This window comes from Sparus aurata, chromosome 18 (assembly GCF_900880675.1).
Source record: "Sparus aurata chromosome 18, fSpaAur1.1, whole genome shotgun sequence".
NCBI classification, from domain to species: Eukaryota; Metazoa; Chordata; class Actinopteri; order Spariformes; family Sparidae; genus Sparus; species Sparus aurata.
The window spans coordinates 17,582,296-17,596,709 of record NC_044204.1 but is presented as its reverse complement, the minus strand read 5'-3'; the positions used below and the strand labels follow the sequence as shown (position 1 = coordinate 17,596,709).

Below are 14,414 nucleotides of genomic sequence, written 5' to 3'. Positions count from 1 at the left end.
ACCCGCAAAAAACAAGGAGACAGAGGAGGCGAGTGAGGACGGAGAGACAAGAGGAGAAGAAAGGACAGGAAAGAGTAGAGGGCAGAAAAAAAGACCAATAGATGAGAGCAAAAAAGCAATGAGATGGCAGGAATGGGCTAAGGTGGTCGCGGCGCCACTGCTCCTCAATGTGTTGAACGTCAGTGTTAGATTATTTTTCAGAGACGTTACGAGCAGCGGCAACTATCGCCACCAAGAGGTCGGCCTGTAAACAAGTTCTGGCAGCGGAACACAGAGAAGCTGTGGTCTTCTTGGCTGCGTACCGAACCAGATACTCTCACACTCTGATGTTTTATTAATGCTGAGAGCTCTGGTCTATGCAGCCCTGAAAACTGTGGGGCTTTTAGGAATGAAATATTCCATCAGAATGAAACACTGCAAAGAAAATGTCGAGCGTGTGTGAGTGTGTGTGTACTCACTGATGGTGTGCGGTGATAGGTATCACAGAGGGATGAGGGTCCCTCTTGTTTGAGCGTCATTGAGCCGTCGACCTCGTCCTGATCACTCTCACTCCAGTAGTCTGATAATGAGATAAAAACAATGTTTGCAATTCACGGACGAAAAGGGCGAAGTCGGTCGTTTCCGGCCAAGTGAACACGTCTCACCTTCATCGGGGCGTGGCACCTTGTCGTCTGGTGTATAGCCAATAGCAGCGAGCCCCAGCCGGTTCATCCACCTACAGGGAGGAAGGCGAGCGATGAGAAGCGATTAAAGGAGGAGAGGAAAGAGAAAGAAGAAAAGATAAAAGGAGGAGGAGAGGAAAAGGATGGGTTGTACTGGGTAAATGCTAGGTGATGGATAAAAAAACTTTGGCTTTAAATAATTTAAACAGTGTCTCTTAACAGCTGATATGTGTCTAACTGACTCCATCCCCCTGACGAGGAGAGAACAGCACTGAGATAATTAGAGAGATGGATGAAGAAAGAGAGAATGACAATGCTCCGTCCCATTCTCTCTCAGCGGCAAGTCTCAGATGGCGTTCTCCCTCCACACGCCAATTCCTGTCCTCACCCCATCCCTCTGTCTGTCTCGCCACAGATCCCGGCCTGTCCTGTGACTCTCTGCAGACACCTGATAATAAGGTCGCTACTAAGAATAGAGGCCTGGTCTGCGCGTGAGGAACAGGTAACTCATCATCGTAGGACATGGAACGCCACAGGACTTCCAACGACCAAAATTAAAGATGGATTGATCCACCGACTTGTATTTACTGTACAGACGAAGGCTGACGTAGCTTCACTGTTGAACCGGCTGACATGTCCCCTCGTGAAGTTGAACTTATGCACTGTTGTTTATTTTGAGTCGATCCCACATACACAGTTTGGCTGCCAGAACTGATAGTGAGACACTCACTAGGACGCCAAATGTGTTTGAATCTGCGTCTTAAAATAGTCTCCAGCAAATGCACTATTTTCCATTTAATGGAAGTAAATCGTCTGGTCCCCCTGTATAAAAAGTGGATAAATGGATGGTGGGCATCTCATCTGCATGTCCTTCTTTAGTTTTAATCCATAGCATTTCCACACAGACGATTTTTTGGAGTGGTTACACAATGAGTGATCCACCTTCAGTCACGATGACAGGTTTAGGATTTAGGATGAACAGAAAGATACGGGTTCCTCTTGTAGCACCTTAAAATAAATCAGGAAATCAATATAAGTTTCTACGTTAGCAAATTAGACAGCTTTTTCAGGTCACTGATGTGAGGACAACAAAACAAACAAAAAAGCCTATATGTGTGAACCAATTTTAAAGATGGACATTTTGATTTAGGTATTGATATGTTGGATTAGGCTGATTGAATTAAAGGGAACTGTTGGACCTTGGGTGGAGGTATACGCTCTACTAAGTGCCACACTAGTTATAACTTCACAAGACCTTTTCTAGAGCAACAGGAAGTGTTTCGGGGACGTGCATTTCATCCAAACCCCCTGGAAGTGCGTGTTTCTCATAAGCTTGCATTGTGGAGAAATGTGGCTGGTACGTTTTTGGGGAGCGTCACAACCCCTACAGCAAGACTTTGGCAAGTCTGGAAGGGAGCGCAAGATTTGATCATTTTATCCCCATTCAAGATAGCAGAGGGCTAAAACAGGAAGTTAGCCTGCTTGTCTGGAGGAAGTCTGTAGTGCGATGCTACAATGTGAAGACATGTATCCAGGGGATTTTGTTGGGCCCCGTCTCCAAAGCTGTATCCAGTGTCTTCTTAATACATTAGGAACCAGTGTCTATGTTTAGAAATTAGGCTGTTTTATTCCCAAAAAACCTCTCTGCTTCGGGACATTTTTTCAATGGACCAGGAACTGTGAGTCTTGCAGGACTGAATGCATGCTCACAGCTGCACGCACCGTATTAGTGATTGCCTTCAGAAACTAGGACAATCCAGATGTGAGTGCATGAAGGAGACATGTTTATGACACACATGTATTCACATATAAACCTACAGACGCCGTATGGAAGTCAAATATAGCTGGTAAATTACGCTCTACCCAATTATCTCGCCACGTTATTGAGGAGAGGTGTGGATAATTAGAGCTCATCAGATAGCACTCCTGCAAATTTCGCTACCGTCTCCTTCTCACACACGCACACGTGACACACGTGCACACACACACATTTACACACACAGTTCCACGTTTAACAACAGAGGGCCGGGTTCATGCCTTATTCATGCATGGTGTTGTGTGGGCTGTTGCCTTGTGTAAACCTGGTTTACTCAGTTAAAATATTCATGAAAGGACACGTGACGTCCCCAGCATCTGACTATTGTCCACATTAAGACACAAACACGCTCCGAGAGACGCCCACTCGCTCACCTGTTCATTTCCTCAAGACAGTCCGTGGCGAAGAAGAAGCTCTTGATTTTTGGATGACAGGCTTTGAAGGCACTGCAGTCAGTGGGGAGAAGCAGACTGATTAGTGTTTTTGTGCTTCATGTTGTGTGAGTATAGCAAATGTGCTTGATTAGTAATTTCAGTGACACGTGAGGGACACTCACAATTTCCGTCTGCACTCTATGGCTCGGTCTATTCTGAACTCTGGGAGGCTGATGAAGCCCTCAGCCTTCTCATCCTGCAGGCACAGACAGATGGAGGGTGGTGGTACATCATCAACACACACAGAACTAAATGTCGTACATACTGATATGCCAATTTTTATTGGGTAGTAGTACTCGTAGTCAAGCGTATGAAAACAACATATGCTGTTGACGTTTGCCGGGATAAACTCCTTTCACTACTTGACAAGAAAAAGAGGGACGAGACATGATTATCTTTGGCTGGAACACTGCGTTATGAAAACAAATCATTACATTTACAGTTAATTGTCGGGTCTGGGGAAGTTCTCTTTCTTTTCATTATGTTGCAGATATTCAAATAATCCATCAATCCAAACTTAAAGGGAGTCTTGTGTTTATATGAGGTCAAAAGTCAGTCGATTGATCAATTACTCAATTTGTTGACTGACATAACATTTTTCTGCATCTATTAGTTAACTGAATCAACATTTTAAGTCAATTTTTAACCAAAAATGCCAAACATTTGATGGTTCCAGCTTCACAAATGTGGGAATCAGCTTCTATCCCTGTCTGCCATTATAGTAAATATGACACCTTTGGCTTTTGGATCATTTGTCTCTAAATAATGGGCTTGATGACATCAACTTGAGCTTTGGGAAATTGTAATGGGCATTTCTTTTTTACCCTTTGCTGGCATCTTAAAGATGGCCTGATTAATTGATCAGTCAAGAAAAATAAGTGACGACTAGTCAACATTAAAAAAAATTGTTTGTTGCAGCCCTAGTGTGAGAGCTGAATGTACAATATGATAATCATACACAAAAACAGATTCTGGGTGATTTTACATAAGAGATGGTGATCATTCTTTGACAACAACAACCAGTAAGAAAAGCTTCTGAAAAACATGGCAAATAAACAGCTACATTTCTCCGTAACATTGATCCTTAAGCAATTTTAGTAACGTCCGATGTTTTTGTTTCTGCCGCAGTTCTGAACTGGAGTCTGACTGAGGTCAGTGCAACTACATGGTCATTTTTATGTTGTAATGTGTGCTAATAAGATTTTACAAATATAAAATCAATCTACTGGATAAACAATTCAGTTGTAAATATTCAGATTTTTAGATCGTATTATTGGGTCAAGCTCCAGACACACTGGATTCCATAATTCTCATGATGCAACTCAATTACAGGCGGCTCCTTTAATTTCCCTAGCTGTGACATTTGATTGTAAATTAGTTATGTGAACTGAATGAAGATGAAGTTAGAACGTGTCGCCCGATGAACACTAGAAGATATTGCCAACAGATTTCAGGACATAATTATCATTCAGTGTGATTCCTTACATTTTGGTTGGTGTACCAGTAGAGGCAGGACTCTTTGAGGATGAACCAATACTTCCTCCATTTCTGGGTGAAGTAGCCTTTAGCATCCTTCTTCTTCCACAGCCAGCCCTCGCAGTCACCATGGCCCAGGTCCTTACAGGAAATTCTCCTTCGACTGGCACTGGTGAGGGAACCTGCAGAGGGAAAAGAACAATGTTAATACAAAATTAAGAAAAAGTTTGAATCTAAATGTCTGGATCATTTTTAAGTCTGCAGCAAGCAATATGAACTATTCAATCTCTTCAAACTAAAGAATATTCTGAGTAATACACTTGTGACAGTGATAAATTAGGAGCATCCAAAAAAAGGGGTGAACAATCAATCAGGTGTGGCAGGTGTTGACATCTGTGAATGTAAATTTTCTATTTTGCAAGTGCAGTTGCCATTACACCTTTGTTTTCATCAGGTAGTGTGCATTCTGACTTCTCACATACATATTCAGTGTGTTATATCATCAAGCCCATCTCAACTCTTGACATTTTCAAGCCGTACGTGAGAAGATATGCAGAAAAAATGTCTACCTTTACTTCGCTTTTTGGTTTTCGTTCTTAGAGAGGTGTAATGGAAGGACTAGAAGAGAGAAAGAGAGAGAAAAAACACGTTAGCGGCAAAAAAAAACTTTCGGTGTTGTTGCCGTTGATGCGCGTAGGGAGGCTGCGGGCAGTTCACTCTCCATGTTTAGCTTATTTTTATTTTATCAGGCACGCAGCAGAGAGGATTACAGGCACAGAGGGATCACAATCCTAAAACTGCTGCAGCTAGGAGGTGACCTACAACCTGTGATGGAGAGCTGAAAGCTGTCTGCCACAGAGACTGAAACCACAGCGAGGATCAGGATGTGGAGAGCTGCGTCACCTTAGCTGACGCTCTCAGTTATTTAAAAACACTGAAATGCATCAAAGAGGTTATAGATTTTTAAGACTTTGTCCAGCAACTTATATTTGTATTAAAAGGCATTGATGATTAAATTAATGATGCTGGAAAGTAAATTGAAGTCAATTCACTCAAGTATGGAGTATTTACATTTCCTTCCACTTCATACATCCACACATCTACACTACAGTTCAGATAAGAGGTAAATATCGTACCATTGTATTTACTTCACTGCAGTTCCTTTTCATATAAAAAAACATACATGCTATATCATGTGACACAGTGCTATATTACTAATACGACCCAGTAGCATTGATAGGCTGTAACTAACTTAATTTACTCAATAACTTGAAATAAGTCTAACTTTAAAGGAACTTGTACTTCACTTGACTATTTCCATTTTCTGCTACTTCATACTTCCACTCCTACATATTGTATTTTCACTCCACAACATGTATTATTGATTTATTATATGACCTTAGTGTATAGTTACCAGGTACTACAAATCTGATTCTGATAATCAGAAAAATTATGAATAATAATAAAAATACAAATAAATCAATTGTCTGAAATCATATATACAACACATACATGAAAATATAGGTACAATTTTAATTTACACGCAAGTACATTATTACAGGACAAATACTTTTGATACTTGGATACAAATAATAATAACATTTTTGAAACTGCCCAGTAGAATTTATAGTATTTCAAATTGTCTTCAACTTTAAAATGCTCTTACAAGTTAGCTATTGATAAAAAGGCCATAACTTAATATTCTACTATAAAATAACACTTTGAAAGCAGCCATTTTGAAAAATGAGTGTTTTAGTTTTGGTTGTTTGTTTACTTTTGTAACTTTAAGTACATTTAGAAGCAAAACTCCTGAGTGCTTACAGATTTAATGTTTGATCTGCAAAATGAGGAGTGTTTTGTTTCTTTTTTCAAAGTTACAAAGTTACGTTAAAATCTGATTTTGTGTTTTGGATTATATCAGCAGGATGCTGTGCAGCTCACAGGGGCTAACTGAAGTAGGATATAGATACAAGCAATAACATAGCCTTATGCAACCGCAGGCTATCTGTCTGGGTAACAAAGGTGAATAAATATCTGTTTATACTCCACTGATCTGACTCACTGTATGCTACAACTCATAGTGCTGTGGAGGAGAGGCTGGGGCTAATGACTAAGACAGCTTCCTGTGTCACAGTAACCTAAATATGGAAAGCAATTTACCTCATCCGACTGTTATCTTTTATTTAATTATTATAGTCCTGAATGGATTTAATCTCAGGTATCTCTCCTGGCTGTATGTGATTTGGACACAATAGATCTTCCTGTAACAGTGCATGTGGCTGGTAAGAGATTGTTCATGTAACTGAAGCCTCTGTCGCCTCATTTAAATAAGGTCAGAAATGTGCCGGAAGGAAAGCATGATTTAAAACTCAGACACTAATAGGTTTATAAAACAACTAAACACACAGACAGCCCCGCAGCATCGTTTGCTGTCCTACCTTCCTCATGGAGGCCGCTCCTGAGCTTCCTGAGCCGGAGTATCTGCGGGAGGACACACAGGATTGATCGTAACCACAAATGACCGCATACAACTCTTTCCATCCATCGTGAGCATGTGGTCGAACCACAAACAAACAGAAACTCACCTGTCTGTTGTGTCCGCTCGCAGCGTGTCCGCACCTCGCTGAGACACAGAGGAAGAAAAGACTCCATTAATAAAGACTTCACCATACTAACATGGCTGCAGTCACATACTGTACACAGACTTCTTCTGCACACCTCGGTATGTAATTAGCATTTCATGTTCTGTGGCTTTTGTCTGCACTGTGTAGAGTGTATGTGAATCAATACAGTCTAAAAGCCTGGATAATTGATATGCACTTCATAACAGTTGGGCAGTCTTTATGATCCATGCTTGAAATTTAAAGCACTACAACACTAGAACACTACATACTTTTATTATTTGAAACACTCATGTAGTAGTTGGGCCACTGAGGAAAGATTACCCTCTTTACAGTAATATATGGTATAAAGTGGACTGGGCGAAAAATTAAAAACAATTTTACATGAGGTGTAATGACTCCTTAAACTTCTGCTGGCATACAATCAGAATCTGAATTACTATTACCACCACCAATATTATGAATATCAACTCTGCCAAGGCCAAACAATCACCTCTAATTCAAATAAGCCTAATCCAATAAACCATTAGTTGCCATATAACAGCTGAAAAAAGACTATGAAAAAATATGTAAAACAGCTGGATCTGGATTTTTGTTATGGTATGCATAAAAGTATACCAGCCACCTAAATACGCCAGATTTGTTTTTCATCAAGATCCATGCATTATTAACAAAAATGTCAAGAGACCCATCCTCCATCCAAGTTTGGTAGAAATTAGTTTTTGTGTTATCCTGCTGACAAACCAACCAACCAGCAAATAGACACAGGTAAAAACATATTGTTATAATAATGCTAGACTTGTCAACTGATGGGCTAGTTGGCAGTGTTGTACAACTGGATATGTATATTTGGTTTTAATAATTGATAATTGTATCTATTTAAAAGGACTGTCACAGACTTAATTACGTCCACTGAGGAGTTTATATTGTTGTGTTTGTTGGTTTGTCAGCAGGATTAGACAAAATCTAATGAACATATTTCCATGAAACTTGGATGGAGGATGGTTCTTGGCCCAGAAAAGAGCCAATTACCTTTTGGTACATTTCAGGATAAATGGACAGATTCTGGCTTTTTTTCTCACTTTATGAAATAGGGCTGTTTTTATTTACATTTTCGTTAGAGTGAAGCTATGAGTTTGATATTAGATTAGGATCGATGTTATTCAAGGGCCTTGGTGGAGGTACCTGCTTTCCTGAGTGCCAATCAGGGTCAATGTCAAAACTGTTAAAATCAAAAAGACAAAGTACAGTAAAGTACAGGAAGGCTACCAGTATTGGTGGGGGTGTATTACACTCATGGATACAATTACGTCATACACTTGATTTTTGGTGTAATTCACGCGGGTGTGCTAAAACAAGAACTGTTCAGATGCGTGGAGCTGACAATAACCACTACTGCAATCCTCCGACTGAAATAATTTTTTCTTTTTTTTGTAAAACAAACAGGCCTCCAGATCACAAGTTCTGGATTCCAAGGTAAAGTTGGTCCCCACTAAGGACCTTTAGGCCCATTAACCTGATGCAACAAAAGTGGTTGACTGCTATGATATACTTATACCATCATTTTAACAGCTATTACAAGGGTGCTTTAGACATAAAAAGGACATATAGAAAATGATGATTGTGGCCTTTTTGACTGGGGTCTGGACCAAACAAGAATCTTTCCTCATGTCGCTCTGTAGCACCAAGATTCTTCACTTATAACAGCATATCGTTTATCCTTGTCAAAAAAAAATGTTCGCCATATTGCAATATCAATAATTTCTTGATTAACTGTTCAGCCCCCCTAGATAATGTGTACATGTCTGCCGGACGAAGACATGAGTCCTTCAGTGAGTGCATATAATAATTTCTTGCTATAATGTTGGTGTAAACAGAAAAGAACCCTACAGAGAGAATGAGAGCGCAAACGAGCAGGTCATTAAGGTTACCGTACGCTTGTTAGTGCAGGATAGTATACTTCATGTGCCACTGAATAGATATGAGTCACTGCCATGAGAGACACACAGCTGAAAGGGTTAGAGAGGGCCGGTGTTAGCTAAGCTGTTGGCGCACTGTGAATGTGTGTGTGCACGGTGTGTCGTGTTTTAAGCACAGTCTGTCAGTCGTGCTTGTAATTGGTCTGGCTGATGCTGAGTCATACACCTGCTCACAGGGATACTTGTTTGTGTGTGTGTGTGTGTGTGTGTGTGTGTGTGTGTGTGTATGTGTGGGTGCGCGTGCACATGCAAGTGTGTGTGTGTGTGTGTTTGTCCAGAATAAACTCCTATTTAGACTCAGGCGTGTCTGAGGAGATGGGGATATTAGGATGAGTTAGGATGAGTCGTGAGATGGCTACCCTGCATACAAATGCACTCCTGTGTGTTAGTGTGTGTTTGTTTGCGTATGACTGCGTGTGTGTGTGTGCTTGTGTGAGCATGAGAGGAAACATAAAGTTAGAGAGGGGCGTGTCTGAGAGTGTCATTCTCATAATCCGTGAAGCTGGCAACCATGCAATGACAATGATCATCCTCACTCTCCTTCGTCTCCTCTACCTGACACAAACACACACACACACACACACACACACAAACAACAATGTGTGTGTGAATCTGTGAACACCATGACCTATCCTGCAACCGCAGAAAGTTCCCCTTGGACTGGACACACGTAAACTGTCGGATGAAGGAAGTTGCGTGTGTGCGAGTAAACTCTATTCCAGTTCCAGCTAAGTGACACAATCAGGATTAAAGTCTTTTGAGACATTTTGAGAAGTCACAGCGAGAAAGCACAAGTATGAAAAATAACATTAACAATGGCCGAACTCCATTAGTCATTTCAGTTTTAGGGTCTTCATACTGTCACGGCAGACCGGAACACTTCAGTAGAACAGTGGCATCATTATGTCATGAGTAACACCTGTGTCCTTCCTGCTATGGCAGGACAATATGTCTGCTGTACTGTGCAAGGGCCTATTTAAAGAAAATAGAACCGACTCTTCCTGAGCTCAGCCACCAATACAGAGAACGGGAAAGATAAACATTCACCAGGGATTACTTTTAGTTCACATCATGTGATAATTTCAATGAAAATGACTATCACATTTTCTTACAACTAAATATTTTACATCCACGAGACTGTAAAACTCAACACAATTTTAAGAGATTAAACCTGGAATACAAAACCTCTTAAGCTTGTGACCCTTGAAAAAAAAATGAGGGTTGTTAGCAGCAGAAGGGGAGATCTCCCCCCCCCCCCCCAAAAGAAAAGTCTTAGATGGTTTTATAGAAGCTCAAGTGAGGATTGTGTTTCTTCCTAGTGTTTCTTCCATATTTTTAGTCTGATCTAAAGTGTCTTCTATGCTGTGTTTATGGCTTGAGAACTGGTGATGAAAAAATAACTTTTGCTAGGAGAAGTTAGTACGTCCTTTTCTATTATATCTGTGAAAACCCGTGAAAAGAAAAAGTTGAGTGAGAAAAAAATGCTCCCATGTGTGAAACCTAACACCAAAAAACATTTTCAGGAGAAAAATGTTTGTTTTCTTTCACGCAAGAAAAAAAAATTCACACAAATTTCTCTCCGCTGATAAAATATTTTTCCACACAGTTTCACACACACAAAAAACCTCCTGAAAAAATGTTCCCACTGGGTTTCACAAATGAAAATATGTGTTTCTCCTGAATTTTCAAGTTTTCACAGCAATAAAAAGGACTTATCAACTTATCCTGGAAAAACTTTTGTTCACCAGTTCTCAAGTCATAAACAAAGGAGAGTAAAAACTTTAGTTTTGTTTTCTTTGTTTTCAGAGACGACAAAAAAAGATATTAAGGGGAAGAAAAAACAATTTGGATCACACAAAAAAATCTTCACTTGCTGCTCAGGGCTTCTGTCTTGTTTCATTTAAGTAACTGTGAAAAAATTAACCAATATAAGCAGGGTATGAGAAAATATGTACACAGATTTGTACAGGAGAACTTCTTTCATCTTTCCTTTTGCACTGACCCCCTCATGACCCCCCAGATTTATGCTGTGATATATAGGAGGAGGTCGACCCCTCGGTTGGGAACCACTGAACTAAACTACCTATGTGCAAATAAAGAAACCGGACATGCACATTAAATAATATTGTTTATGCAAGACACAGTTTTATTTTTCTTTAAAGAATAAGGCTCTATATGTATTATATTTTTCATACCCCGTTTAAGACAAACTAACAATATATATTGACTCAAAATAAACTATAGTGCCAATGTTCAAGGTAATGAGGGATTATGACAACCAGTGTCAGTGTGGTTTCCTTTTTAATAGTGTTTAGACAACAATGGAGTTCTTAGGCACAGAGGAATACGATGTACAGGTACCAGGTTTTAGCCACATAGATAATACTTCCTTTTTTATTCTGGTAGATTTATCCTCCTGTGACATTTTTTACTTTCCACTACTTTCCACCTCTTTGTCTGTTTTCCTTTTCCTGCTCACCTGCGTTCCATTAGTTAATCATTCCTGTGTTCTTAAGTATATGCATTTCAATTATTATTTGTCAGTTTGCTGTTACCATGGTTGGTATTTAGATTCCTGCATCTACTTCACTTTTCTTTTGTGGATTCAGCTTTCACATTAATAAAGCTTGCTTTTTTTCATCTTCCTGCCTGCCTTAGTGTCTTACATATCGGTACCTTTTTCACCTAACCTTACCAGGCTGCACCTAATGATGATTTTCATTGGTGATTATTTTCTTGATTCATTGTGTAGTTGTTTTGTCAAAAAAATGTCAGAAAATGGTGAAATATTAAATCGGTGTTTCGAAAATACCAAAATAACATCCTCAAATGACTTGTTTTGCCCAAAGATATTTAGTTTACTGCAGTGGAGGAATAAAGATTTCTTAAATTCGATAATTTTGCCTTTCTTTCTTAAAAGTTTGACTTATTTGACTCTTAATAACATAACACAGGAAACAGATAGAAGAAAACAGATATCAAATATCATTATTCACTGACGTATTAAAAATCATATTTAGGAGACAGTGTACATACAGGCAATGCGTCAGGAGGTTGGTCTAGGCGCAGGGTTGAGGACAGCATTGAGGGGCTGATGGGAAAGCTAGGGCTGCTGGGATTGCGGCTCTTGCGCCGGGAGCGTCTGGTGGAATCTCGCCGGCTCTCTCTGCCCGGAACCTCCGGCTCCTCCTCGATCACCAGGATCTTGTCGTCGCTAAGGTAACGCAGCAGGGAGTTGTCTGAATCTGTGGGGATGAGGAGATGGGGGGGTGTAGAGGGACGGAGCAGTTAGAGGATGGAGAGGCTCAACAGAACGAAGGAGGGGAGATAGCGCCACAGAGTCGGGGGAGAACCCCAGAGTAGAAACAGATGAGGGTGGATAGACCCTTACAGATAAAAAGCCAACAGAAAGGGATAAAAGTGCCTCAGAGCTGTAGTATCTGATATGGATCCACAGCCGGGGACATACAGCTAATCTGTTTGCAATGATTATGCTGATTCAGAGGGCACTACTGCTAAATCCTGTCAGTCACGGGAAGTTTTAGTCCGCTTTAGCTGCAGACATAAAAAAGCTTCTCACCTAATTTGTTTATTAACCATAAACTTCAATGTGAAAAACTAAAAAAAGTGACTGAGAGAAAGAGATGGATAAAGGCAGACCCCCCCCCCCCCCGACAGTAGTGCTGCACTTTAATGTTATTCATGGACTTTCTGACGCTAGAGTGGAGGAACCTCGCTCGAATACAGATCGAGTCTCGCTGCAAAATGGTGAGGCTGGTTAGAATTGGTCACATAGAAATACCCTCATTTCCAGAGCAGCTGTATAAATGCAGTTTCCTTGCATTTATGTTTACTCATCGCTCTGTCGGATACATACCTGGCAGATATGTATCCTCACACAACCACACCACCATGGATAACCAGAGGATGAGCTGAAATGTATTGAGCTGAGTATGGAGCAAAGCACGGCACCAGTCTGACCCTTTTGTGTTTGAGGGCAAGCGTGTTTTTTGCATGTATGCGTGTTTGTGTGTGTGTGTACCTCGGCTCCCTCTCTTGCCCATGCTGGGTTCCTTGGCCTCGGCCATCCAGTTATATTCGGGAGGCATGGAAACAGGCCTGAGGTCACCTGGAAGGACCAATCAGTAGTCAGAGAGTCTGCTGTGGGGGGAGGGAGTGGGGGTGTCGCGACTGAGAGACAGCGTAGGAGACAGCTGGAGGGGTGGACAGGAGAGACAAGGTGTGTGCAGGTGAGGGGGGGAGAACGGGAGAATATGACGTGCAAGGCAAAGGTCACATGGCCTTATGCTCAGGTTTTAGTGGTAAGTTAGTTTGCAATTCAGGCAGTGAACTCCAAAACCACAGATGACCTACATTTAACGCTGTGAATGCATCCTGTGTCGACACAGACGATGCTCTGAAGCTGCTGCTTTGCTAACGTGTTGCTTTGGCCAAGTTATTCATTTAGCTAATGCACAACGAGAATAATCTGAAAACACATATGTATTGTCACACTAAAAAGTTGTGTTGGTGAACTAGTTGGCAAGATTACACTACACACTATGGCACTATTACATGTATTAAACACTTTATTAAGGGTAAACATGACAAACTTTTACAAATACTTTAAACAGTAACCAATATCAGCAACTGCTTTGACGCCAGTGGAGAAAGTCCCCAGATTCCCTTAAAAATTTGCCCAATTTTCATAACTTGTTGAGTTATAAGACATTTTAAAAATGTCTTTGTTGTGTCTTCAACCCATTCTTAACTATTTGGGCCTTCTTGATAATTCGGCAAACATTTTACATGAAGATATTTCCTTCTTTGTGATAAAAATGCCATATCCGCTTGTTCCAGAGACGCACGTGTGTTTGCATGTAGAGGGGAGAATTCAGATCCAATCACAAGTGATCACTTGAGAAGCATGTTGATATTTGTGTTAACACCAGTTGTGAACATGCTTGTTATGAAGAGTGCGAGTGTGAACAGCCCCTGCCAGCTAATCGTTACTTTGACTCTGCTTTGTTTGTTGCCCAGCAACAGCTTCCTGCTGCGCTTGAAAACTGTTTTGTCGAGTTAACAGCTGTAAAAAAAACAAAACAATGAGCCAAAAGAGGCTAAATAGCCCATTAGACCTGCAGAGAGAAGGCATTAGGTGGCAATTCTCTGGTAGGTTTGACACCCTTTGCACAAAACGTTGTCACTGACCCATCATTAATGTATAAATAATTACTCACATGGCTTTGAATGTGATTTGTGGTTGCTAGATAGTAAGGCTACCATAAAATACAATGTTTCCATCTATCACATGACCACCGCCTTGCACATGATAGGGCCCTTGAGAGTCTCCCAAGAAGGTACAGGATGTCTGGAAAGCTGTCTTGGACAAGGGTGACACAGGTGGTGGGGCAGACAGGGAGCTG

The 14,414-nt window shown here is 40.7% G+C and overlaps 1 protein-coding gene across 4 annotated transcripts in view; it reads right to left on the bottom strand.

The window, feature by feature from the left end:
- Positions 1 to 14,414, bottom strand: part of LOC115569083 (connector enhancer of kinase suppressor of ras 2) — a 75,262-nt gene that overhangs the window by 6,593 nt on the left and 54,255 nt on the right. For 3 of the 4 annotated variants that reach the window (XM_030396995.1, XM_030396993.1, XM_030396996.1), the window contains 10 exons: positions 13,031 to 13,117; positions 12,025 to 12,233; positions 6,974 to 7,011; positions 6,827 to 6,869; positions 4,958 to 5,006; positions 4,398 to 4,570; positions 3,035 to 3,108; positions 2,853 to 2,924; positions 645 to 715; positions 459 to 559 (listed from right to left, as the gene is read on the bottom strand). In XM_030396995.1, coding sequence (XP_030252855.1) covers positions 459 to 559; positions 645 to 715; positions 2,853 to 2,924; positions 3,035 to 3,108; positions 4,398 to 4,570; positions 4,958 to 5,006; positions 6,827 to 6,869; positions 6,974 to 7,011; positions 12,025 to 12,233; positions 13,031 to 13,117 — 917 coding nt within the window. The remainder of the gene's footprint in view (positions 1 to 458; positions 560 to 644; positions 716 to 2,852; positions 2,925 to 3,034; positions 3,109 to 4,397; positions 4,571 to 4,957; positions 5,007 to 6,826; positions 6,870 to 6,973; positions 7,012 to 12,024; positions 12,234 to 13,030; positions 13,118 to 14,414) is intronic. The other variant, XM_030396994.1, reaches the window with a different exon arrangement.